Source organism: Haliotis asinina, chromosome 16 (genome assembly GCF_037392515.1).
Source record: "Haliotis asinina isolate JCU_RB_2024 chromosome 16, JCU_Hal_asi_v2, whole genome shotgun sequence".
Lineage (NCBI taxonomy): Eukaryota > Metazoa > Mollusca > Gastropoda > Lepetellida > Haliotidae > Haliotis > Haliotis asinina.
This window is the reverse complement of record NC_090295.1, coordinates 25,400,638-25,425,739: the sequence shown is the minus strand read 5'-3', so window position 1 is coordinate 25,425,739 and position 25,102 is coordinate 25,400,638. Positions and strand designations below refer to the sequence as shown.

The 25,102-nt window shown below is 38.8% G+C and overlaps 1 protein-coding gene across 1 annotated transcript; it reads left to right on the top strand.

Annotated features, from left to right (window-relative positions):
• Positions 1-708: 708 nt before the first annotated feature.
• Positions 709-25,072, top strand: LOC137267972 (multifunctional procollagen lysine hydroxylase and glycosyltransferase LH3-like). The gene is made up of 20 exons (XM_067802432.1): positions 709-1,025; positions 4,557-4,645; positions 4,882-5,018; positions 5,665-5,779; positions 6,541-6,592; positions 6,889-7,001; positions 7,167-7,230; positions 7,377-7,474; positions 7,666-7,767; positions 9,052-9,183; positions 9,539-9,660; positions 9,887-9,988; positions 10,126-10,251; positions 10,411-10,546; positions 10,939-11,052; positions 11,447-11,515; positions 14,927-15,031; positions 15,582-15,728; positions 21,568-21,696; positions 21,906-25,072. The coding sequence occupies exons 1-20, from the start codon at positions 947-949 to the stop codon at positions 22,059-22,061; spliced, it is 2,187 nt and encodes a 728-aa protein (XP_067658533.1). The 5' UTR covers positions 709-946; the 3' UTR covers positions 22,062-25,072.
• The last annotated feature ends 30 nt before the right edge of the window (positions 25,073-25,102 follow it).

Genomic DNA, 25,102 nt, shown 5'->3' with positions numbered 1-25,102 from the left:
GTCCAAAGCCGTGTATCACACGAGGAAATGAACATTCTTTACAGAAGCACCTGAAAACCTTGTGTTTCATCTTGCTGTGTATACGTACACGGTCAGTGGGTGAATACGTGGACTGTGTCAGGGATCGAGCAGAAACCCTCGTTATGTCAGTATACGTTACAGTCTGGGGTTAGTTACAACAGTTGAACTTCTGCACTAACATCTTGTCTCCGAAATGATCACATTTTACCCAAAACCCAGTTCCTAAATAATATCAATAAAATATAACAAAAAGTATCTCAGTTCCTATCTTTATTTTCAGACTACTGAAGTTCGAATATTGTCAGATTTCCATTTTTTTTCAAGTGAATAAACAACTGCTGTCTCATATATCTGCAGCTTTTAACTAAACTATAGAAGCCTACAAAGACTTAATTAAATCTGCTCTTTCAGGGTATCACGAAAACGTACATATAGCGCCAAATTCTGTCGACCAGCAACGGGCTTGAAAATATGGCTTATGGTACAAGGGAAATAACTCTTGCAGGTACCCGAAAACATTGTGTTTTGGGTCAGTGTTGTTTTCAGACACATGTCCAGGCTTCGTAAATGCGAGATCATTAAAGTATTCGAGATTCAAACGACGATTGTCTTATTGCATACATCAAGAGGACACACTTTATGAACCATTTCTTCCCACACCTCAAGGAAATACCAAGCTCCATTGTTACCGACCGGTTGTGACTTTCAGCTAGGGAATTTCCGGAGTTATCGACTGGTATACGCTGCCAGACTGTTTGGCAGATCCCCCTGAACTGAAATCTTTGACGCGCACACGTATCAGGTTACTCCAAGAACGAAACTGTGTGATGTGGCAGTGCTGAAACCTTATCTTGGAAGCGAAGGACGCACAAGCACCAGCGTTTTGCCAGGCAAACTCCACCGAGGATTCAGTCGTCTGCTGAAGATGTCATCTGCGACTTCACTAAGTTTTCTGTTTGTTTTATCGGCAATTTTTCTCCAGGATATTTTGGCCTCCGAAGATGGTAAGTTGCATCTTCATTCACCCATGTCTGACCATCTGACCACTGTCCAGAACAGCTTACTTTGGAAATGTGCATTTGATCATTTCATTACATTTTTACAAGTGCTGGGTAAATGTCTTAGCATAATCAGAAATTTCGTGAAACTTTGGAGTGTTCTGGAAACAAATTGCTCGAGGAGTATTAAAGTGCGTGATTAAGCAGTGTAAAAAATGTATAGAACTGGTGATGCAGTTACGAATTTTTATACCTGCTGTTACGTTTGATTAAACTAGTTACGTTGTTTCCGTCGTGATTAGAGTTCTTATGGTGAGAATAAACTATTGTTTTACAACAGTCGATCTTCCATAACAAAAAGTATCAGGAAAACTGAATTGAGCAAACGTCCTAGTTCCAGCTAGGAAAACCAGAGGAGCTGGCATTGTGTTAGTCTGGTGTACGTGACTTCTCCCATGTGGGGTGCGGGAGACTCGTACCACCTGCCTCTAAGTCAATGAAGACCAACAGTGCGTAGAGATGCATTTTAATCTCATAGACAGGTTATAAGAAAAGTTAAAAAAATCACTCAAAGTGGTGATGTGGAAGTGAATGTGTTAAGTGTAAAGGAACTGCTAAAATATGTATAAATAGCATCCATGTAATGCTGGACTGCCTACTCTTCTTGTGAAGCTGATGATGCATGAGTTAACATTGCTAACACTGCTGTTGTCCTTCTTCATGTGCCATTGTGTGCGATGTTCAGAACAGGGTAAGTTTGGATGACTGACAAACATAATTGTGAACAAACTTGACTCATATGGATAAATTTATTATATATAATAATAACGCTAGCAATACGTTAATGAATATAAGTACAGTGAGAAACAGTGATTTATTTTAACTATGAACTGGATCAAGTTTGATAGGTAGAATGTGTTGTCAGTTTATAACACTTTAACTGCACCCCCTTTATTGTATTCATAATCCACATCAAAGGGTAAGATAACACTCAATGGTTGTGGATAGTGTATTAACCTTAGCAACATAGGTTTTCTCCTTTCAAAATATTGAACACAATGTGTATGGTACTTGTTAAACAGTTTTCGAAAGCTCTCCCTTTAGTATTGATGAACTTTGTTACATTGTATTTCAAAGTAACACTGTGATAATAGGTTGCCAAAAAGTAGTGTTCTGAGGGATAAACTAACACACAGATTGTGTTTGTTGAATAAAAAGAGTGTTATCATTAGTTATTTCCCATTTGAAAACATATGCAAAACAGTGATATTATCTTTCTCCACTTGTAGCTAACTCTACGTACTGACAGTGTATGTATGCAGTTGTTGGTATTCTGTACTTGTTAGCTGTGAAACATGTTATTTGGTATTGACTGTTTTTAATTTGCACAAAATTAGCAGGATTACAACTGTAATTATGACAGTCAGTGGCGCATGAAATTAAACATGTGTCTCAATGTTTAAGCTGTGTGACATTAACCAAGATTTTATATTAAACAGTGAACCATTTTCTTTTTCACTATCCGTGGAGAATTTGAAAGTATACCATCCACTGCTTGTTCCCATTACTCATACATTTACCTATGAGGCTTTTTTTGTAGTCACTGTGTTGACCTGTAGCTTGTTACTGTGTGGGTGTGAGTTACATTTTAGCATTGCATCATTTCTTATTCCTATATTAAGTCACACTAAGAATGTCAGTGGGACCTACAAGGTCAAGAAACAGCTGACAAGGGAAAAAGCCACAATGCTGAGAAACTTCATGTGTGTTGACACATCCATTGTTTGTTTGTGTAAAAGCTTGTAAACTAACAGTACAGTACAACAAACATATTGACTTGCTTTTGTGTGCAACCAGTGGTGTGTAAAATCCATTACAGCTGCAAGTTAATATACAGAGATAGCCAGTATGATGTAATATTACACACCAACCATTCTCTTTGTTAGGTGCTAATGGTGTATTACAATCTGCTGGCGTGTTACCATTTACTAGAAGGTCAACAGAGATGGATAGGTTCCAGCTAGGTTCCAGCTAGGTTCCAGCTAGGTTCCAGCTGTGTAATCCTGATCATGTGTAGTATGCACAATCAAATTCTACATCAATGATTGAGCAAGACCCCAAGTCGATTTGATTATTTTCTGTTCGATTTGTCATGAAAGTAAAATATCAGATTTTTTAATTCTCAGGGTCTGCATTTTAGTGTAAAATCCATCATCAACTTGGCGATATTTACTAACAACAATTCTCACTGGATAGTAATCAACTAATCACATTTCACCCTATTTCAGTGCTTGAAACTGCTTCAGTCGGATTAACATTCTGGCTTAGTGGAAATGGTTTAAATAGGTATTCAAATATCCAGTCGAGATAGTGATAATGGTTATTAAGAAGTGAAGCTGTGGTGTCAGATTCGATTTCTATGAGTATAACCACATCGTGGTAACCCTAATTTTCAGTAATGCACAACCATATAAAGTTTTGTTTATTTTCAACACAAACAAAGCATACCAGATGATTACTTGCTCCTGTAATTTGATATTTTGCCATTGTTGCACTTAGCTTTTGACCTAATATGAATGCACAAAGTGTACAGTGTTTAATCACTAATGTAACACTTGCTGCAACCTATGGATAGTTGTGCAGATATGTGTCGGCCTTACCTAATGGAGTAGTTTTGTGTAGGAAAAGTGGTGTGGAGTGAGAAATTACTCACATTTCACAGCAAGCCCCTCTCTGTTACTTTGTACATCTCCCTGTTTAGTTTGGAAGCATGCAGTAAGACGCTTGTAGCAATAGTCTTTGTTGTCATATTTATATCCAGTGTCTTATGTGGACTTGAAATTGGCAACTCTTGATGCACAACAGACTCTACTGGAGGTTCAGAACAAAATCATGATCTTTGCGAATTATTCATACTGCAGTATCTTTCTTATTACACAGTGTTGCTCAGGGTAATTGCCTGTTTGCATATATGTATTGCATGGCCTGGTTTTGTCAGCTCTGATCACAAGGGAATTGTGGGTTATTTCAGAAGGTATGATTGATATAGGAAGAGTTTCAGCTGTTTTCTGTACAGCAGATGTATAATGTTCCAGAATGTATTATTTTCCATCTAATCTTTGTTTGTCTAGAAAAGTATTAGAATTTGCAATGAGGACAGAAAGAGTTACCATGTGTTGTCATTCACTTACATTTGTAACCTGTGGAAACCAGACTATACTAGTATTTAACATTCTTTACTTCTGGAGAAGAAACCAAGAGATTTGCATTCTCTTCATTTTCAAAGTCCCTTCAAGAGGATACATGTACTTGAAACTTTATGGTTTCTTGTCAGAGGCATAAGAATCACCAAGCCTTTAACAATAACAGAACTGTAGGGATAATCATTTAGTTTTGTGTTAATCTGATGAAGGATGACACCTGAGTAATATATGTAGGTTACAGTGGTTGACTCCACCAGCCTGCCATTGACCATGTGACGCTAAGCAGTGTGAAAAGTCAGTATGTATCACATGGTGAGCAATATCTCTGTTCCAGATCTGCTAGTTGTAACAGTTGCAACAGATGAGACTGATGGCTTTAAGCGCTTCCTGAGATCAGTGAAGAAGTATGGGTTTGAGTTGAAGGTGAGATATCTGCTTGTTGTAACTAGCAGGAATAAGTCACACCGAGAAACAGGATCAGCTCAATGAGGGCATAGGTTTTTAGGGTACTTTTTTGGTGTTTCAGCATATTATTTTTATAGATAATGAACTGATCAACAGTTGTTACTTGTAGATGTGTTTTTGTGGATGATGATGCCTATGAATATTATGTAGCTATGGTTATCTCTGTCTCTCAGTGATGACTTCGAATGCTGCAGGTGCTTGGTATGGGAGAGGAGTGGGATGGTGGTGATGTAGCAAACTATGCAGGTGGGGGACACAAGATCAACCTTCTGGCTGAAGGCCTGAAGAAGTACCAGGACCGAGATGACCTGATGCTTATGTTTGTAGACAGGTAGGTTTCCCATAGCTTGATTCAACTGCCTAGCATTTCTACATGCCTCAGGTTCATTATACAAAGTGTTTCATCACCTGAGGATAATTAAAAATGAAACATACAACTTTATGGATTACAATTTCTTGTTTATTACGTTGAGCGACATTTCAATGTAAATTCTTACATTGTTTTCAGCTTGAGAATGATGTAAGAATCGACATCGAAATGTCGCTCAACATAATAAACAAGAGGTTGTAATCCATAAAACTGTGTGTTTCCTTTTGAAAACGATGTAAGAATCTACATCAAAACGTCACTCAACGTAGTAAACAACAAGTTGTAATCCATGAAGCTGTATGTTTCATTTTTGACTCACCAACTTCAAGAATGCCCTTTAAAGAAGTACTGAGGATAATTATTCAAGTATCAGCCTTCATATTGATATGAGTATCTAGACATAATAAAATATGTAGCAGGATTTTGAAATAATGTTTAAACAGGGCTGTGTAGAAGCTGTGCATTAGCTGTTAGAAGACTGTTATCAAGATGTTTCTTACATTTGAAACAATCCAGGAATGCCTAAAACCATTGGAAGCCCTATTTAGATATTTTTGGACTTGAATGAAAATTTGTATGGCTGAAAACTAATTTATTAATACTGCAGCTATGATGTCATCTTCAACAATGATCCAGACACCATCATTGAGAGGTTTAAGAAGTTTGATGCAAGGGTGGTGTTTTCAGCAGAGGGATTCTGCTGGCCTGACCGGAGCCTGCAGGTGGGTAGAAGGGAGGGGTGACTTATGTATACCAACATGTTACACTGCAAAGGCAGATACAGGGTTTTGAGAAGGGGGTTTAGGGGATGCACAGTTTGTTTTTATCTGACGTAAGTGTTCTATTATCTGATCTCGGCAATATTCCAGCAATCTGTAAATAATCAAGTCTTGAACAGTCAATTCAGTGATTTAACATCATAAGCATTGATCTAAACAACTGGGATATGATAATGTGTAACAACCAAGGCAGCAAGCCTGACCACCCGATCCCATTATTTGGTTCTTTCTATATTCATGGGTTGCTAACACAGATCTTCATGGGTTGAGTGAGTGAGTGTATAGTTTTATGCTGCACTCAGCAATAGTCCAGCCATATGGTGGCGGTCTGTAAATAATCGAGTCTGGACCAAACAATCCAGTGATCAACAACATGAGCATCGATCTGTGCAATTGGGAACTGGTGACATGTGTCAAACCAAGTAAGCAAGTCTGACAACCGATCCCATAAGTCACCTCTAACAAGCATAGTCGCCTTTTATGGCAAGCATGGGTTGCTGAAGGCTTATTCTACCTTCACAGGTCCTTCATAGGTTGATGTAGAGGGGGTCTGACATAAGGTATGTTCTGTGGCAGCTACAAGATAATTTGTTTCATGTTTATTATGCACAGTCCTGTTTCCTGAGGAGAAATATACATACCACATGGTCTTCCCATGTCTTGTTGATGTCTGTTGTCTCATATATATGCATTATGTTTTTCAGGATCAATACCCATCTGTGACTATAAATGAAAAGAGGTTTTTGAACTCAGGAGGTAAGGTTCCATTTAAGGGAATTTTCTGTCACTGTCGACCAAGTGGTTCACAGGTGTCATGGAGCATACCGAAAGTTTTGAGATGCAAGACTTTAACATGCTGATATCGTCTCCAGGTGTCATTGGCCATGCCAAGGATGTGTATGAGATATTAGATTGTAACATGATGATATTGTCTCCATGTGTCGTGGGCTGTACCAAGGATATGTGTGAGAGGTTAGACTGTAACATGATGATATTGTCTCCAGGTTTCATGGGATATGTCGGGGATATGTATGAGTGATATTGTTTTCCAGGTTTCATGGGCTATGCCAAGGATATGTATGAGATGATCACACATGAGTCTGTGAGCAACCGAGATGATGACCAACTATACTACACCAAGATATTCCTGGACAAAAACTTGAGGGTCAGTGCTGCACTTAGCAGAATGTGCTGTTTTATCACAACAAGGCTGTATTTCTTCCATACAGTGACTGAGAGTTAATGTCCATGATAAGCATGCTTGTCTGGTTACCTGTTGATGTGAATCCTTCAGGACTTGCAGTGTTGATGGTCAGTTGTCTTATTTCAGGACAAATGGAGAATTAAACTTGACACCAGGTCAGAAATCTTCCAGAATCTTAATGGTGCTCTTGGTGAGTATACCAGTATTCTTCAGTCATGTTTAAGTCTGTATCAAACATAGCAAGCTGATTTTTTAAACCTGGGTATTAATTCGGATGGACTGTGTTGCTGTTAACAAGAAGGAAAAGTTGTAAATAACTGTGTTGTATTTGTGTAGGTGAAGTTGTTATCAAGTCACTGGGGAGCCGCAGCTACCTCTACAACCTCAAGTCAGGCACCTCCCCTACAGTTGTACATGGGAATGGACCAATTAAGGTAGGACTGTACTGACCACTATTCATTATTTACTAAATGGGAGCTGATTCTACATAGTTACAGTACCCTTTGCGGACGGATATGTGCTATGTTCAATGTTATGCCAATGCTGAAATTTAACAATCTGATTTTTGTAGTTTATTTTGATTGTGGGAACTAGTTTTTTATGCTTCAGCACTGTTTACTTGCAGGTTGAGTTCAACCGCATTGCTAACTATCTTGCTGATGGCTGGACAAGCCAGCATGGATGTCAGAGTTGTGAGGAAGATACCATCAGTCTAGAAGGACTCAAGGTCAGTGGTATATTTATGCAAAAGATCTGGAAGAATAGCCAGAGGAGATATGTAGAACTAGTCTGCTGGTGGTGATAAGTAACACTGGATTGTGTTGGATGGTGATAAGTAACATTGGATTGTGTTGGGTGGTGATAAGTAACACTGGATTGTGTCTGTGGTGATAAGTAACATTGGATTGTGTTGGATGGTGGTAAGTAATACTGGATTGTGTTGGGTGGTGATAAGTAGCACTGGATTGTGTTGGATGGTGATAAGTAGCACTGGATTGTGTCTGGTGATAAGTAACAATATATTGTGTTGGGTGGTGATAAGTAACACTGGATTGTGTATGGTGGTAAGTAACACTGGATTGTGTTATGATAAGTAACACTGGATTGTGCATGGTGGTGATAAGTAACACTGGATTGTGTTGGGTGGTGATAAGTAACACTGATTGTGTCTGGTGATAAGTAACAATGGATTGTGTATGGTGGTGATAAGTAACATTGGATTGTGTCTGGTGATAAGTAACATTGGATTGTGTTGGGTGGTGATAAGTAACACTATATTGTGTATGGTGATAAGTAACACTGGATTTTGTTGGGTGGTGATAAGTAACACTGGATTGTGTTATGATAAGTAACACTGGATTGTGCATGGTGGTGATAAGTAACACTGGATTGTGTTGGGTGGTGATAAGTAACACTGATTGTGTCTGGTGATGATAAGTAACAATGGATTGTGTATGGTGGTGATAAGTAACATTGGATTGTGTCTGGTGATAAGTAACATTGGATTGTGTTGGGTGGTGATAAGTAACACTATATTGTGTATGGTGATAAGTAACACTGGATTTTGTTGGGTGGTGATAAGTAACACTGGATTGTGTATGATGGTGTGTAACACTGGATTGTGTCTGTTGTGATAAGTGACACTGGATTGTGTATGGTGGTATGTAATACTGGATTGTGTCTGTTGTGATAAGTGACACTGGATTGTGTCTGTTGTGATAAGTGACACTGGATTGTGTGTGGTGAAACGTATCTCGTGTTTTGTTTCATATATGCACCACAACATTGCTAATCTTGTTTAGACAGGTCAATAAACAATAAAACAATATTATTTCAGATAAATATGTCTGTAAGGATTCTGCTTCATTTTTCTGACTTTTTTCATACCGTATCATGCATATTTTTTATCTGTACATATGCTGATACGGCCCTTATCTGGAGCCCTGGTGATATGTAGTCAAGATATCCCAGATGGTGTCAGTGGTAATAAGCCGTGTGTTGTACCTTGCAGGAGGAGGACTACCCAACAGTGCTAGTTGCCCTGTTCATTGAGAGACCAACACCATTCTTGGTGGAGTTTTTGGAAACTGTGGGTAATCAGAACTACCCTAAGTCCAGGATGGACCTGTATGTTCACAACTTGGTAAGTACTCCTGGTATGTCAAATGTATGTATGTAAATAAGGGGAGGAGACAACTCCTATCATGATGTTGTATAACGCTGATCCTGATATTAGAGACCCACCTTTATTGATGTAGCTCAAGCTGTATATACTTTTAGCTGTATTATTTGAGCCCATTTTGGTGACACAGACTAAACATTTGTTGCCCATGTTGTTTCATAAGATGCCAATCTGAATTGAAGAAACTGTACTTTCAAACATGGCCACTTACTGTGCTCCATAGTGACTGAATTATCTTGATAAAATGGAAGGCGTAGCCAATAAATTGTGTATGATGGATATGTAATCATTGTGACTCATGGTGCTTATGTAACAGGAAGACACTCACAGAAAGACAGTGGAGGCGTTCATTGATGAATACCAGGAAGAATACCAGTCTGTAACATCTATCGGCCCCTATGATGCAGTTGGGGAAGCCATGGGCAGAAACTGGGCCATGTGAGTGGATCCACGATTTTTGGACTCGTTGTTACACATCTATTTAGTTTGTTGTATTGGAGGTTTCTGAGTCTGAAATTTGGTACTGAGCTTCCATAAAGTGGTGATAGTGGTTATTTCCTCTTGGTTGTGATTGTTTTGATTTCTCTACCGTCTCAACCTGAACAGTTGACACATGTTCATTGCTGACATTATTAATTGATGGGTTCAATAATACATGTTGCAGTGCGGAATGTATCAAGAAGAACTGCAACTATCTTTGGGTCATTGACTCTGATGCCCGATATGAGGAAACAGAAGCTTTGAAACTCCTTATTCAGCAAAACAGGTAAGTTTTCTGAAACAGGTGTCTGCCTGTCCTACTCTGAGCGCTGAATATAGAAGAAAAGTTTGGAGTCAAATCACTTTCATGTGGAAACAGGAATATTTATAGTTTAATAATGAAGTATTTAATCTTCTCACTAGGTCTGTGATTGCACCACTGATGTCCAGGGTGGGCAAGCTGTGGTCCAACTTCTGGGGGGCCTTGGGGCCTAAGGGATTCTATGCCAGATCTGAAGACTACGCAGACATAGTGGAGACTAAGAAAGTGTGAGTACCAAAGGCTTTTAACACTGACCTTAGGTGCCTGTTGCAGTTGCAGTTACTTGGCATTATCATTGTATATTCCATTTCTTGGAGATTGTTGCATTGCCTGCTTAGTGTACTGGTTAGAAATGAACAGTCTGAATGAAGTCCCTTTCCATGCAGGGGCTTGTGGAATGTGCCTTTCATCAGCTCCACGTACTTGGTGCAGGGACAGAAACTACCCAGTCTCAGGAATGCATACTCAGTCAACTCCGAGCTCGACCCAGATATGTCTTTCGCGAAACATGTTCGAGATCAGGTAAGTTTTAGTAATAACTGGTCCCTTTCATGAAGTTTTTGCCATGACATGCAGTAGTTTGTGGTCAGTTCATGTTTCCACTCACAGGAGGGTTTCATTTTCACGTATCTGTTCCTGAACATTCAATGAAATTAGTCAGTAATGACCCCCTAGATTGGTGTGTTATATCTTGTATTGCAGGTAGACAAGTAGTACTACAAATGAAAATATTCAGTGATAACTGCCCAGCGGGGCACTCATGTAATGTTGCAAATAAACAAGTGTTCCACACATTGATGCGTCGAGATACATGTATGGTGAAACCAATGTCTCCTCATTTTTCAAAAGGATTGACATAATTTACAGCATTGGTAAGAATATTGTAGCATATGTTTGTATTTGATCTGTTTCAGGGCAGCTTCTTGTATATCACAAACAGACAGAAGTTTGGACACCTGGTGGAGGTGGACCACTTTGAGACAGACCATTATATCAATGACATGTTTGATATGTTCAACAACCCCACGGTCAGTATGACAACAGAGTTTTTTGACCTACAAAACACCATTACAGAAATAATAGTGTTGAAGGGTCCTGTAGTGTATTGTATATTGTAATATACACTAATGGTGTAGTGCACTGTGCAATAAGATTTGATAAATACAGCAATTATAGGACCTTATCTTCATGGGTAGCAGGACTTGTGTCAGATAGACGTGTGGATGTGTTTAACATTTATGTGTTTTATGAATAAACTACATTGTGTAGCAGTTATCAACACAGTGAAGCTTGTTGCAGAAGCCAGACAATTATTACATTTTGTACTGCTAGTGTATTCACCATCATGTTAACTTGCAAGGGTGCCCTGATTAATTCAGTGCCAAGCTGGAATGCTGACTTCAGTTTATTTTGTGTTACCAGGAGTGGGAGGAAAGGTACATTCATCCTGACTATGCCAAGTCTTTGAATGAAGATGCTGAAATATTGCAGGTTGGTCCAGTCATCACCTATGAGATCCTTCACCATTGCAGCTTATTTGCTCATGTACAGTCTAGCATGACTGCCAGCTGGCTTTAACTGTTCCTTGTCAGTCCAGACATTAAAAACAGATTAGACTACATCACTGAACTTCTGAAAACACACATGTCTTTGGAGACGGTCAGTTTGAATAGAGAGTCAAAGTGTTCAGTGTAACAAGTATATAGTCATCCGCCCGTCTGTCCATCCGTCCGTAATCATTTTGTTTCCGGAGCATAACTCAGAAACCGTTCAATATTTGTAGACCAAACTTAATAGATATAGTAATCTCAGCCTATGGTTGTGCCTTTTGCTATTTACAGATTTTTGGCATTTATATTTTTTATGTTTTTCCATGGAACATTTTGGTGTTAGTCTTATGGTGGGGTGTGCTTCGTTTCCGGAGCAGAACTTAAAAACTGTTTAATATTTCTCTGCAAAACGTGGTAGATATATCAGTCAGAACCTAAAGTGGTGCCTTTTGCTATGTACAGGTTTTTGTGATCTATTATTTTCTCAGTTTCCATGGAAACGTTTCGGACTTAGTCTAAAAATGGAGGTATGGGCTTCGTTTCCGGAGCAGAACTCAAAAACCATTCAATATTTTTTGGCAAAACTTGGTAGGTATATCAATTGGAACCTAAAGTGGTGCCTTTTGCTATTTACAGATTTTTGGCATTTATATTTTTTATGTTTTTCCATGGAACATTTTGGTGTTAGTCTTATGGTGGGGTGTGCTTCGTTTCCGGAGCAGAACTTAAAAACTGTTTAATATTTCTCTGCAAAACGTGGTAGATATATCAGTCAGAACCTAAAGTGGTGCCTTTTGCTATGTACAGGTTTTTGTGATCTATTATTTTCTCAGTTTCCATGGAAACGTTTCAGACTTAGTCTAAAAATGGAGGTATGGGCTTCGTTTCCGGAGCAGAACTCAAAAACCATTCAATATTTTTTGGCAAAACTTGGTAGGTATATCAATTGGAACCTAAAGTGGTGCCTTTTGCTATTTACAGTTTTTATGATGTATTATTTTCTCTTTAACATGGACGTGTTGGTGACTTCATTTCTGGAGTATAACTCGAAAACCATTTCATATCTTTCAAAAGATCCTGACAGATATACGAGACAGATCTTGAAATGGTGACTTTTCCTGATTACAGATATATGGCATTTATATTTTTCATGAACTCCATGGAAACAATTCAGACTTGATCTAAAAACACAATAAGGAACTCTCAGATGATTTGTCCTTTCAGATATGTGGGGGCCGGAGGGATATGTCATCTTGTGATGACTCTTGTTAAAGTACAAATTCTAGCACTCTTTTTGGTTCAGACCCAACACAGATTTGATCCCACACCAGCAGAGTGGGACGTATAATTGCCTGCACAACAATTCAGCTACATTACAGACTTATCCCCGAGGGGTCCTTAAGAATAATAGGCCAAATCTTATCATTTTTCCTTATCCTGTCTCATACTTATTATGCTTACCGGTATCTCCTTTTGTGCAAATGATAGTGGAACACTTGAATCCCTTGTACTCAGTAATTCCCATAAAGCAAATATAAAAATTCTCTCACCACAATTTGCCACCCTTTTCCCAAGCAGTCACAGTTACAGTCACTGTCACATGACTTGCCATGCTTGTCACTCTCTCCTTCATCGCCCTAAACATACAAAGTGATTGGAAGGTTTGACACTATCTACATATCTTGCAGTACAGTTGTTGCAATAAAGACGGACATCAAGCTGACTAAAGTGCCAGAACTATTTGCTCTACAATGCTCCTTCAAGCTGGAATTCAGCGAATTTTTTTATATACAAATACTAGAGGTGTCAGCAAGTTTGCTGAATTTTAGTCTTTCACATTGTACATGCTTCATAGAAATCATCATGACCCCCTAACCATAACATATTAAAAGTCCCTTACTGTATATCCATACTGGTGTTAAACAAGATACCAATATGGTTATTAGATTATATGGCAGCCATGTCTTTACTGTAAGATTTAGTTCCCATCGTGTTGTTTCACTTCCCCGCCATGAAAGGCCAATGTTCATTTAAAATATCACCGGCAATAGATTCTGATTTTAAAGCACAGTACTTACTTTTAATGCATCTAGCAGTCCTATAATGAAGTTGTTTTCTGTTTGTAAACTAGATGTGTATTTTGAGCATGTTGAAGCTGTCATTACACCTGGTCACCATTATGATGTGTTTACAGAAAGAAAACACCCATTTGATTGGCTGCTAATTACAGATGTGCCAGTCAGTGAAGGGTTGATAAACCATGATTTGTTTCCTATTTCTGTTGATCATTTTAGAGAAAGAAAAACTTTGAGTTTGATTAACTTGAATTGAGACAATGCGCCTCATGATTTTGATGTATTGGGCAAATACACATTGTATTTTGACATAGCATAAGCGTAAATAGTTAGTGTTTTTTCATACGCTGGCATGTATTTTTCCTGTATATTCCTGCATATTGCATAAATACACAGCTTATCTCCGCTAGTTTATCTAAAACCCACATGAATCCGAGAAATTCACTTGTCTTATAGAAGTTTGACAAGATGTGATCCCTCCAAGCTGACAGATGAAAGTTGGAAGAACAGTATAGAGAGGGTGCTGTTGTACAGTTCCCATGGAGGGTTTGGGGTTGGGGGTAAGGGAGGAAAGAGAGATATATCAAAAGGACAGGTGATGATGAATCCATGAAGTGGCCTGACTCACCACTGATTCTGTTGGATTCTGGAAGCATAAGAGGCGTGATAAGGCAAAATATGTAATTTGGTATGTAAAATATATATTTTATACTTGTCCTGACTCATGATGTCAAGCCCTTCCACCCTTGCTACATCAGACACTTCGGGTTTCCTAGCTAACCCAAGTGCAAGGGCTTTTTCTGGAGGAAATGACAAGCATAAGAGGTCATGTGACTGTTTGAGCAGGAAAAGGGAGGCAACTCATGGGTGTGAGAACTTTTATATCTGCTTTAGGGGAACGACAAGTCATTCAAGTGGTCCACTATCATTTGCAGAGAGGATGAAGATAAGCATAATAAGCATGCATCAGGATAAGTTTGAAGTGTCAATTTTACTAAAAAAAATACATCTTTGTGCACCACTTGTACAAGGTTAAGTTGCCATTGCTACCTGTGGCAAAAGCTATGAGTGAACAATACATTGCTAGAAAGTGGTCTGTGAAAGGTAAGTTATGTTACTTTCTTAGTAAAGTACAAATATTAGTTGACATGACTTTTCTTAACTTTGGTTATTTTGATGAAAGCTTGGTTTCTGAAACAGTGTTGATATTAGAAATTTCGTGTGTGTTAACCACACGGTTTGTTTGCCTGTAATGTCGTTGTCTTTTTCTGTTTCAGCCTTGTCCTGATGTATTTTGGTTCCCCATTGTCACTGAGCAATTTTGTAAAGACTTTGTAGATACAATGGAAAACTTTGGACGGTGGTCAGGTGGAAAAAATGAGGTATGAAAGTACAGCCAATTTGAACACATCTCACCATGCATAGGGTGTTGCTTTTAGTGGTGGTCTGATTAATTCAAATATTCAAATATTGGTCTCAAGCAGTAAACCATGTTTGCTTGTAATCAAACTCAAACAATTTAGGAACACTGTTATATTTCATAAACACAACATGCTAAGTCCAAGGCATGGTTGAATTTATTTTGAGGACATTTATGTTCTTGACATGATAGTGATCCTTTAGACATGTGAAATTTGCTAATGTATATGGTGAAGTTTACAAAATTAACACAAGGACTACAATTTTTCTTAATGTTAGTTAACAAACAACAGGAAATTTTGATAAATGATGCTAACAAATTATCTTCAATGATTGATTGGTTGTATTGAACCAATCATCAATTATGAGATTTTAACCAATTCCCAATAATAGTTGCTATCAGACATGAACATATCAACTGTGATGCTCATAATCGTGAAAGAAATAAGTTCTTTGAAAGATCATTTGCCGATCTACTGTAACACTGGTACATGGTGGTGGTCTCTGTTGCAGGATCCCAGGTTAGCAACTGGCTATGAGAATGTACCTACTGTAGATATACATATGAATCAAGTGGGCTTTGAGAGACACTGGCTCCATTTCCTTCGGAAATATGTTCGCCCCCTGCAGGAAAAAGTCTTTCAAGGTTACTTCCATGATGTAAGTACACCTGTCCATGTCTTTGATGAATGTTGAGAGTTATGCCATGATGTCCCTTTCCATATATCCTCGTGTACCTGGTTTTCGGACAGATAAGAATACTGTGCTGTCGCGTGGATGAATAAATAAAAACAGAACTCCAAACCAGTTTCTTACCTTTAGATTATTGATTTAGGGATCAAATCAACACAATTCCTGATCTCAGTTGAGTCCTCGATAAGCTGGGAGACTCGCGATCGATGAGAGAGACGTCACTTATTTTTGGACACTTGATTGGTCCATGTGTCAGAGGGATCCCTGGAATGTACGACTGCGTATTGGACACTGTTCACGAAAGAAATCGGCAAAGCCGCCGTTAACAAACAAAACATGTCCAAATTCAAAATTCTGTTATGAACATCACAGCACTTTAGAAACAGCAACATATTTAAACTGTCTGACAATCTTTCTTTCACTCCTCTTTCTCATTGTGACATGGACACCAGAACTCTGAATTTCGAAGAACTGTTTTGACGGGAGGGCGAAATTGAGAGTATAAAATGAGACTTACTGACAGCGTTCTTATTGAAAGGAATGATTCCACATTTTCTGAATGAGGCGTGTAAATTTGCTGGTGTAAGAGCCGCTGAATACGCCTTGCAACCCAAGTGACAAATGGCATGCTTCTCAACTCCTTTCGTGGCATGTTCTCGCATGTATTTGTCTGATATTACAATAAATCCTCTCGAATGGACCGAAGCAACCAACATCCATCGGTTGAAGTATGTGAAAAGTATGTGCTGGGAGGATAAATAATATCAAGTGCTGATCCCTTGCCCATTCACTCAACAAAACAGACACGTGTGACTTGTGACCGTCATACAAGATCAAAAGTGGCTTTTCGGCAGTGGGTTGAATGCTGAATCGCAGGAAATGTTCAGAGAGATATTGTCTTAAGATCTCGTTGTTGGACCATCCAGAATTGCTGACAGTTCCTACTGTACCAGGAGAACAGCCTTCTAAAAGTTCATCCTGCATTCGCTGACCTTTGAGGATGAAGTATGGAGGAATGACATTTCCAATTGCATCGCCGCACCCTATTACCGTAGTGGTATTGGACCTTGGCAGAGAGACAGACACTGGAACATCCTGACTGGAGGATACAACTTTAGGAGGTGTATGGTTTTCCATCAGTCCCTGATCATCTAAGTTGTGTATTCTCTCTGGACTATTCTTGAAATTATACTTGTCCATTACGGCTTCCAGTCGACTGTAGTAATTCTGCTTTGGCTCTTTGGAGTTCTAGTGATCTGGACTTCTGCACTGTTACTTCAGGCCACCTTTTCAAAAATCCAGAGAAGTGACAGTGGTTTGTCGTCATCTTTCTTACCCAAGCTGACCGCAAGATCTGGCGCAGTTGTTGCAACACCCTGTCTTGTGTAGCCGTATCCAAAAGTTGACATACTCAGTACATGTTGTACCAACATCTCTTCCTCGTCCCTAGACAACAAAGGCTCTGGTCCCGATGAGTTGCAGGACATCTCAATCCTTCCACTAACCCTGTCATGTAAAGTGCTAGAAGGTATGTTAAAAGTTCTAGAGAGCTTTTCTGATGCTCATACCACCCTCAGTCACAGCATTGTATGCCTTGGATATTGAATCATTGGAATAATTCCTATAATTAGACGTGTTCGGCCTAGGACACACCTGAAAGTGGACTGGAAAATCATATTTTGAGGAATTCCAAATGTAAAACATCAAAATCAGGATAAGAGATGACATTACTGATATTCCATACATTTGAAATTGAGTTTGCTCCCTTTAGTGTCACCAGACTTTTAGTATAGCTTGTCAACAGCAGACGACGCACCTCTCAGATTTTCACATATGTTGTTTATCAAAATGTTTTAAATTATTCATGCCTTTACAGAGAGTATCTAGGGATCAAGTAAGGTACATTCTCAATAATTTTGATGTTGTACTTATGTTAGGAAGTTTTACTCGAAACGTTTAGCCGGAGTGACAGACGAAGTGATACCTGTGCTGTCGGCACCTTTGATGACGTCACATCTCTCATTATAGCACGAGAAATCGTGAGTAAAATGGCTGTCCGAAAATAGGTGTCGTCCGAAAACCGGGTACAGTACAATATGTGATGAATGTTGAGAGTTGTTCTGTGATGTTCCTGGCCATATCTTTGATGAATGTTGAGAGTTTGTTCCATGATGTTCCTGGCCATATCTGTGATGAATATTGAGAGTTGTTCTGTGATGTTCTTGGCCATATCTGTGATGAATGTTGAGAGTTTGTTCCACGATGTTCCTGGCCATATCTTTGATGAATGTTGAGAGTTTGTTCCATGATGTTCCTGGCCATATCTGTGATGAATATTGAGAGTTGTTCTGTGATGTTCTTGGCCATATCTGTGATGAATGTTGAGAGTTTGTTCCACGATGTTCCTGGCCATATCTTTGATGAATGTTGAGAGTTGTTCTGTGATGTTCTTGGCCATATCTGTGATGAATGTTGAGAGTTTGTTCCACGATGTTCCTGGCCATATCTTTGATGAATATTGAGAGTTGTTCTGTGATGTTCTTGGCCATATCTGTGATGAATGTTGAGAGTTTGTTCCACGATGTTCCTGGCCATATCTTTGATGAATGTTGAGAGTTGTTCTGTGATGTTCCTGGCCATATCTGTGATGAATGTTGAGAGTTGTTCTGTGATGTTCCTGGCCATATCTTTGATGAATGTTGAGAGTTTGTTCCACGATGTTCCTGGCCATATCTTTGATGAATGTTGAGAGTTGTTCTGTGATGTTCCTGGCCATATCTGTGATGAATGTTGAGAGTTGTTCTGTGATGTTCCTGGCCATATCTGTGATGAATGTTGAGAGTTTGTTCCACGATGTTCCTGGCCATATCTTTGATGAATGTTGAGAGTTGTTCTGTGATGTTCCTGGCCATATCTGTGATGAATGTTGAGAGTTGTTCTGTGATGTTCCTGGCCATATCTGTGATGAATGTTGAGAGTTTGTTCCATGATGTTCCTGGCCATATCTTTGATGAATGTTGAGAGTTGTTCCATGATGTTCCTGGCCATATCTGTGATGAATGTTGAGAGTTTGTTCCATGATGTATTCCTGGCCATATCTTTGATGAATGTTGAGAGTTTGTTCCATGATGTCCTGGCCATATCTGTGATGAATGTTGAGAGTTTGTTCTATGATGAGTTCCTGGCCATATCTGTGATGAATGTTGAGAGTTTGTTCCATGATGTTCCTGGCCATATCTGAGATGAATGTTGAGAGTTTGTTCCACGATGAGCTCCATGATGAGTTCCTGGCCATATCTTTGATGAATGTTGAGAGTTTGTTCCACGATGAGTTCCATGATGAGTTCCTGGCCATATCTTTGATGAATGTTGAGAGTTTGTTCCATGATGTGTTCCTGGCCATATCTGTGATGAATGTTTAGAGTTTGTTCCATGATGTCCTGGCCATATCTGAGATGAATGTTGAGAGTTTGTTCCACGATGAGTTCCATGATGAGTTCCTGGCCATATCTGAGATGAATGTTGAGAGTTTGTTCCACGATGAGTTCCATGATGAGTTCCTGGCCATATCTTTGATGAATGTTGAGAGTTTGTTCCATGATGTGTTCCTGGCCATATCTGTGATGAGTGTTGAGAGTTTGTTCCATGATGAGTTTCATGATGAGTTCCTGGCCATATCTGAGATGAATGTTGAGAGTTTGTTCCATGATGTATTTCTGGCCATATCTGTGATGAATGTTAAGAGTTGTTCCTTGATGTATTTCTGGCCATATCTGTGACGAATGTTGAGAGTTTGTTCCATGATGTTCCTGGCCATATCTTTGATGAATGTTTAGAGTTTGTTCCATGATGTATTCCTGGCCATAACTGTGATGAATGTTAAGAGTTGTTCCTTGATGTATTTCTGGCCATATCTGTGATGAATGTTGAGAGTTTCTTCCATGATGTTCCTGGCCATATCTGTGATGAATGTTGAGAGTTTGTTCCATGATGTCCTGACCATATCTTTGATGAATGTTTAGAGTTTGTTCCATGATGTATTCCTGGCCATATCTGTGATGAATGTTGAGAGTTGTTCCTTGATGTATTTCTGGCCATATCTGTGATGAATGTTGAGAGTTTGTTCCATGATGTATTCCTGGCCATATCTGTGATGAATGTTAAGAGTTGTTCCTTGATGTATTTCTGGCCATGTCTGTGATGAATGTTGAGAGTTTGTTCCATGATGTCCTGACCATATCTTTGATGAATGTTGAGAGTTGTTCTGTGATGTTCCTGGCCATATCTGTGATGAATGTTGAGAGTTTGTTCCATGATGTTCCTGGCCAAATCTGTGATGAATGTTGAGAGTTTGTTCCATGATGTTCCTGGCCATATCTGAGATGAATGTTGAGAGTTTGTTCCATGATGTCCTGACCATATCTTTGATGAATGTTGAGAGTTGTTCCTTGATGTATTTCTGGCCATATCTTTGATGAATGTTTATAGTTTGTTCCATGATGTTCCTGGCCATATCTTTGATGAATGTTGAGAGTTGTTCCTTGATGTATTTCTGGCCATATCTTTGATGAATGTTTATAGTTTGTTCCATGATGTCCTGACCATATCTTTGATGAATGTTGAGAGTTGTTCCTTGATGTATTTCTGGCCATATCTTTGATGAATGTTTATAGTTTGTTCCATGATGTCCTGACCATATCTTTGATGAATGTTGAGAGTTGTTCCTTGATGTATTTCTGACCATATCTTTGATGAATGTTTAGAGTTTGTTCCATGATGTCCTGGCCATAACTGTGATGAATGTTAAGAGTTGTTCCTTGATGTATTTCTGGCCATATCTTTGATGAATGTTGCGAGTTTGTTCCATGATGTTCCTGGCCATATCTTTGATGAATGTTGCGAGTTTGTTCCATGATGTTCCTGGCCATATCTTTGATGAATGTTGAGAGTTTGTTCCATGATGTTCCTGGCCATATCTGAGATGAATGTTGAGAGTTTGTTCCATGATGTTCCTGGCCATATCTGTGATGAATGTTGAGAGTTTGTTCCATGATGTTCCTGGCCATATCTTTGATGAATGTTTAGAGTTTGTTCCATGATGTATTCCTGGCCATATCTGTGATGAATGTTGAGAGTTGTTCCATGATGTTCCTGGCCATATCTTTGATGAATGTTTAGAGTTTGTTCCATGATGTCCTGGCCATATCTGTGATGAATGTTGAGAGTTTGTTCCATGATGTTCCTGGCCATATCTGTGATGAATGTTGAGAGTTTGTTCCATGATGTTCCTGGCCATATCTTTGATGAATGTTGAGAGTTTGTTCCATGATGTTCCTGGCCATATCTGTGATGAATGTTAAGAGTTGTTCCTTGATGTATTTCTGGCCATATCTGTGATAAATGTTGAGAGTTTGTTCCTTGATGTCCTGGCCATATCTGTGATGAATGTTTAGAGTTTGTTCCATGATGTGTTCCTGGCCATATTTGTGATGAATGTTGAGAGTTTGTTCCATGATGTGTTCCTGGCCATATCTGTGATGAATGTTGAGAGTTTGTTCCATGATGTGTTCCTGGCCATATCTGTGATGAATGTTGAGAGTTTGTTCCATGATGTGTTCCTGGCCATATCTGTGATGAATGTTGAGAGTTTGTTCCATGATGTGTTCCTGGCCATATCTGTGATGAATGTTGAGAGTTGTGCCTTTATGTAAGTGTTCTTAGACGTAGTTGTGGTCAGTGGTGAGAGCTGTTCCATGATGTGCTCCTGGACATGTTTTTAACTTACCATACATTCTATGTATTTCAGCCACCTCATGCTATAATGAACTTCATTGTGAGGTACAGGCCGGAAGAGCAACCGCTGCTGCGCCCACACCATGATTCCTCCACCTATACGATCAACATCGCCCTCAACAGTCCCGGGGTGGACTTCGAGGTACAGTAGTAGCAAATATACATCCTGTGTATTGCCATGCTGTTATTAAATACATGCCATCACAAGTTAGGAAAGCCTGCATCAGTGTTCGTGGTGGGTGATTTCAGTCCCATCCTGACACCAGGGTTAATGATGGGTGAGTTTGATCTCATCAGAAAGCAGTTTTCCTGATGTTTTGACAATGTCTTACCTGTGGTTTCTGTTTGCAGGGTGGTGGATGCCGCTTCATCCGCTATGACTGCAAAGTCACGGCCACAAGGAAAGGGTGGATGTTGATGCACCCTGGTCGCTTGACACACTACCATGAAGGACTGCGTGTGACCAACGGCACAAGATACATCATGATCTCATTCGTAGACCCATAGATGTGAAGTACTTGTAGTTCTTTCACTTGATAATTGTTGAAGTAATGCAAGAAGTATTAGGTCACATGAAATCTGTAACTAAATGGCTATCTGTCACGAATGTACAACAGTTTAAACTGGAGTTGTCGTCCATGGATTCAAATTGTATACAGGAAATATCATGTAATGCACCATAAGTGATAATATGTTAACATAGATGTGCTTAGTTCAGTGCATATTTAAATTGGAAGTAAAACAGTGTATATGTTCTACCTTTTCATATGTCAAGTTAGAAACCCAGCCTTCAGTACAATGTTCTTGCTGTATTCAAGTAACATTTCTTGTCAATAATACAAAATGTAACATTTTACTTTAGGAGATAGATATTATGTTTTAAATATGATTTGATGACATTATATCAATATGTTTTATTGAGTATATTCCTCTGAAAATTAATTTGAAATGGCATTGTTCTGACAGTGCAGCTCTGAATGTTAAACATTCAAAATATCAAAAACTTAGTGCTCATTTCCTAAAGCACTCTATGTATGGTGACAGGCGTGACACGAGAATGGTATTACCATGTATTGAATAGGCTTCGTGGTCCAAATGATGTCATCCGCCTTAGTGATAACTGTCCCTTTGGTCATCAGAAAACTGATCTGACAAATATTGTTCCTTTTTGATATTTATTAAAAATGATAACTGTTTTACCAAACCAAATGGCATGGTTCCTCAAACTGAGATTGAGATAGGAACAATGAAAACAAGTATTTGTGAGTTATGGATAGTATGGACTTCCAGGCTTTTATCCTAGTTAATAATGTTTTCCAACCAGAAACATAGCTGGAGACAATTCATTCGCTTGGACTGCCACAGCTTCATCCTGCCTTCCTGGCTAATGAGTGTTACTCGTAGATTCAGTTGAATATTAATCAATGTAGGAGTTCAACACGTGGGCTCCTGACAAACAGTTCTGTTTGTCATTACCTTTAAACATGGCACAGCATTACAAGTTGAAAAAAACAACTAAACTTAAAATTAGTGACTGAGTCTATGCTTTTTCGCTGGGACCAAAACATGAGTGTAGGGCCATCAGATGTAGCGTGGCATGCATTGCTGTTCTTCTGCAACAGCGTACCTAGGTTCCATAGAACTTCATGCGTATGAAATCATCAAAGTCCCATAGGCCTAGAAGTATGGTGCATTGAAGACATGAATGACAGTTAAGTTACCTGTGTTTGTGATATGCCCATGAGACAGAACAACATACAGGTCCATTTGTGTATGTGTTAGTTACTTAGGCATTTAGATAGTTCCGGCAATGTGAACTCTGTGCCGGACTAGTTGAGAGTGTTGATGCGGTCAGTTCCAAATTCAAGTAATATTACTGCCAAGGAAAGCAAGATGTGTGAAAGAACATGAAACTGTTGTTATGTGTGTGAAATTGTGATGAACAGCTGATATGATGAATATCAGATTGCTAATTCAATCGAATCTCCATTTTAACATTTAGATAAGTTTGCAATTTCAGAAAGAATATGAGTATGTGTTAAGATTAGTTAGGTTGGCTGCAAACTGCGCAAGAATATCAAAATATTTTAAGATTTCAAATGGTGCTATTAGGCTTTTCTATTGAGAGCAAATACTTATTATCTGTATTCTTGTATCATGTTTGTATCAGATTCGTAACATTGATGTTTAATTGCTGTATACAGTTGTACGTGTTCAAGATGTGCAAACACAGCTATGTAATAGGAAACAGCTAACAACATTATCACACTAACTTGTTTGTTAACTAACAATTCCTCAATGTGTGTGGAAATTTTGGAGAAAGGAAGTAAACTCTGTCTGTTGGTACATTGTTGATATATGTAAAAGTACTGGAATGCTTTGTAAATATGTGTAACTTTATAAGTGCATTCATCGCCACCTCAACGGCTGGTATGAGAGCCCTTTACTTCCAAACCTAAATAATACACATTTTACATGTAACCATCCACAAGTATAGTGGCTTGAAGCAAAGACTTATCACATATACATATCAATAATGTCAAACTGTTGTTGTGAAAGGTTACAAACTTTGGTACAGAGACCTTACTTATTACTGGCTGTCATGTAACACAAATACATCTTTCCTTTCTTTACTACTCCTCTAAGGTGCCCTACATTATGTTGCCAAGTCGCTTTGTTTAGGCTCACCAGAAACCCATGATTGTTGAGTGTGAATAAACTTCTCTGTTTTGTTTCTGATTTGTCAACGCCATACCTGTGCTTGTATGTTTCACCAATGCAGTAAACATCTGACACCTTCAGTTTGAACTTTCTTCTGACTGGAAGCTGACATTCCATAATGTATATGGAATACTGTTACGAGCAGAGCCTTAATCATTCACTAAATGTGTGTATGTCATCAAAACAGCCCATGCTGACTGGCTGAAGACCTCTGGAATTTAACCATTGGTACTAACATCACACATTATATGATAGTAAGTGTGCTGAGGGCCTTCACCACCTTGTTGCCTGGCACAGTATGTAATACATTGTATTTCTATTCCAGTCATAGTTGTCATGCTATGACTGATCACAGTGGTGAACTTTCTCCGTCCTATTTGTTGTATATATGATATTGTGACACATGGGGAACTTTGGTTTGAAATCAGCGTACTTTCTCAAAGATTTAGCTCAATTCTTTTTGTTAATTGTAATCTTCAGATACTTAGGGCACATTGTGTTTGTAAGCCAGCTTTTTTCTCCACCATTGCGTGATAGTGTGAACTACAATGTCCATTTTGTGTCCTGGTCGTTAAAAGGTACAGTTACTATGCTGACATTAGGTTTCCCTGCCTGTTGATGAAGTGTGATCATAATGTTATGATCTTCTACAAAAACGTGTCCACATGTTGTTTTCTTACATAGGTCAGTATACTGGGAAGACTTTATTTCCACCGATATTTGAAAATAATTGATCCCACTGAAACTTTATATTTATGTACAAAATCAATGTTACCAGTAATAAAACATGGAACTGGTGTGTGTTGTTTTGTTATGTCCTGAGGGTT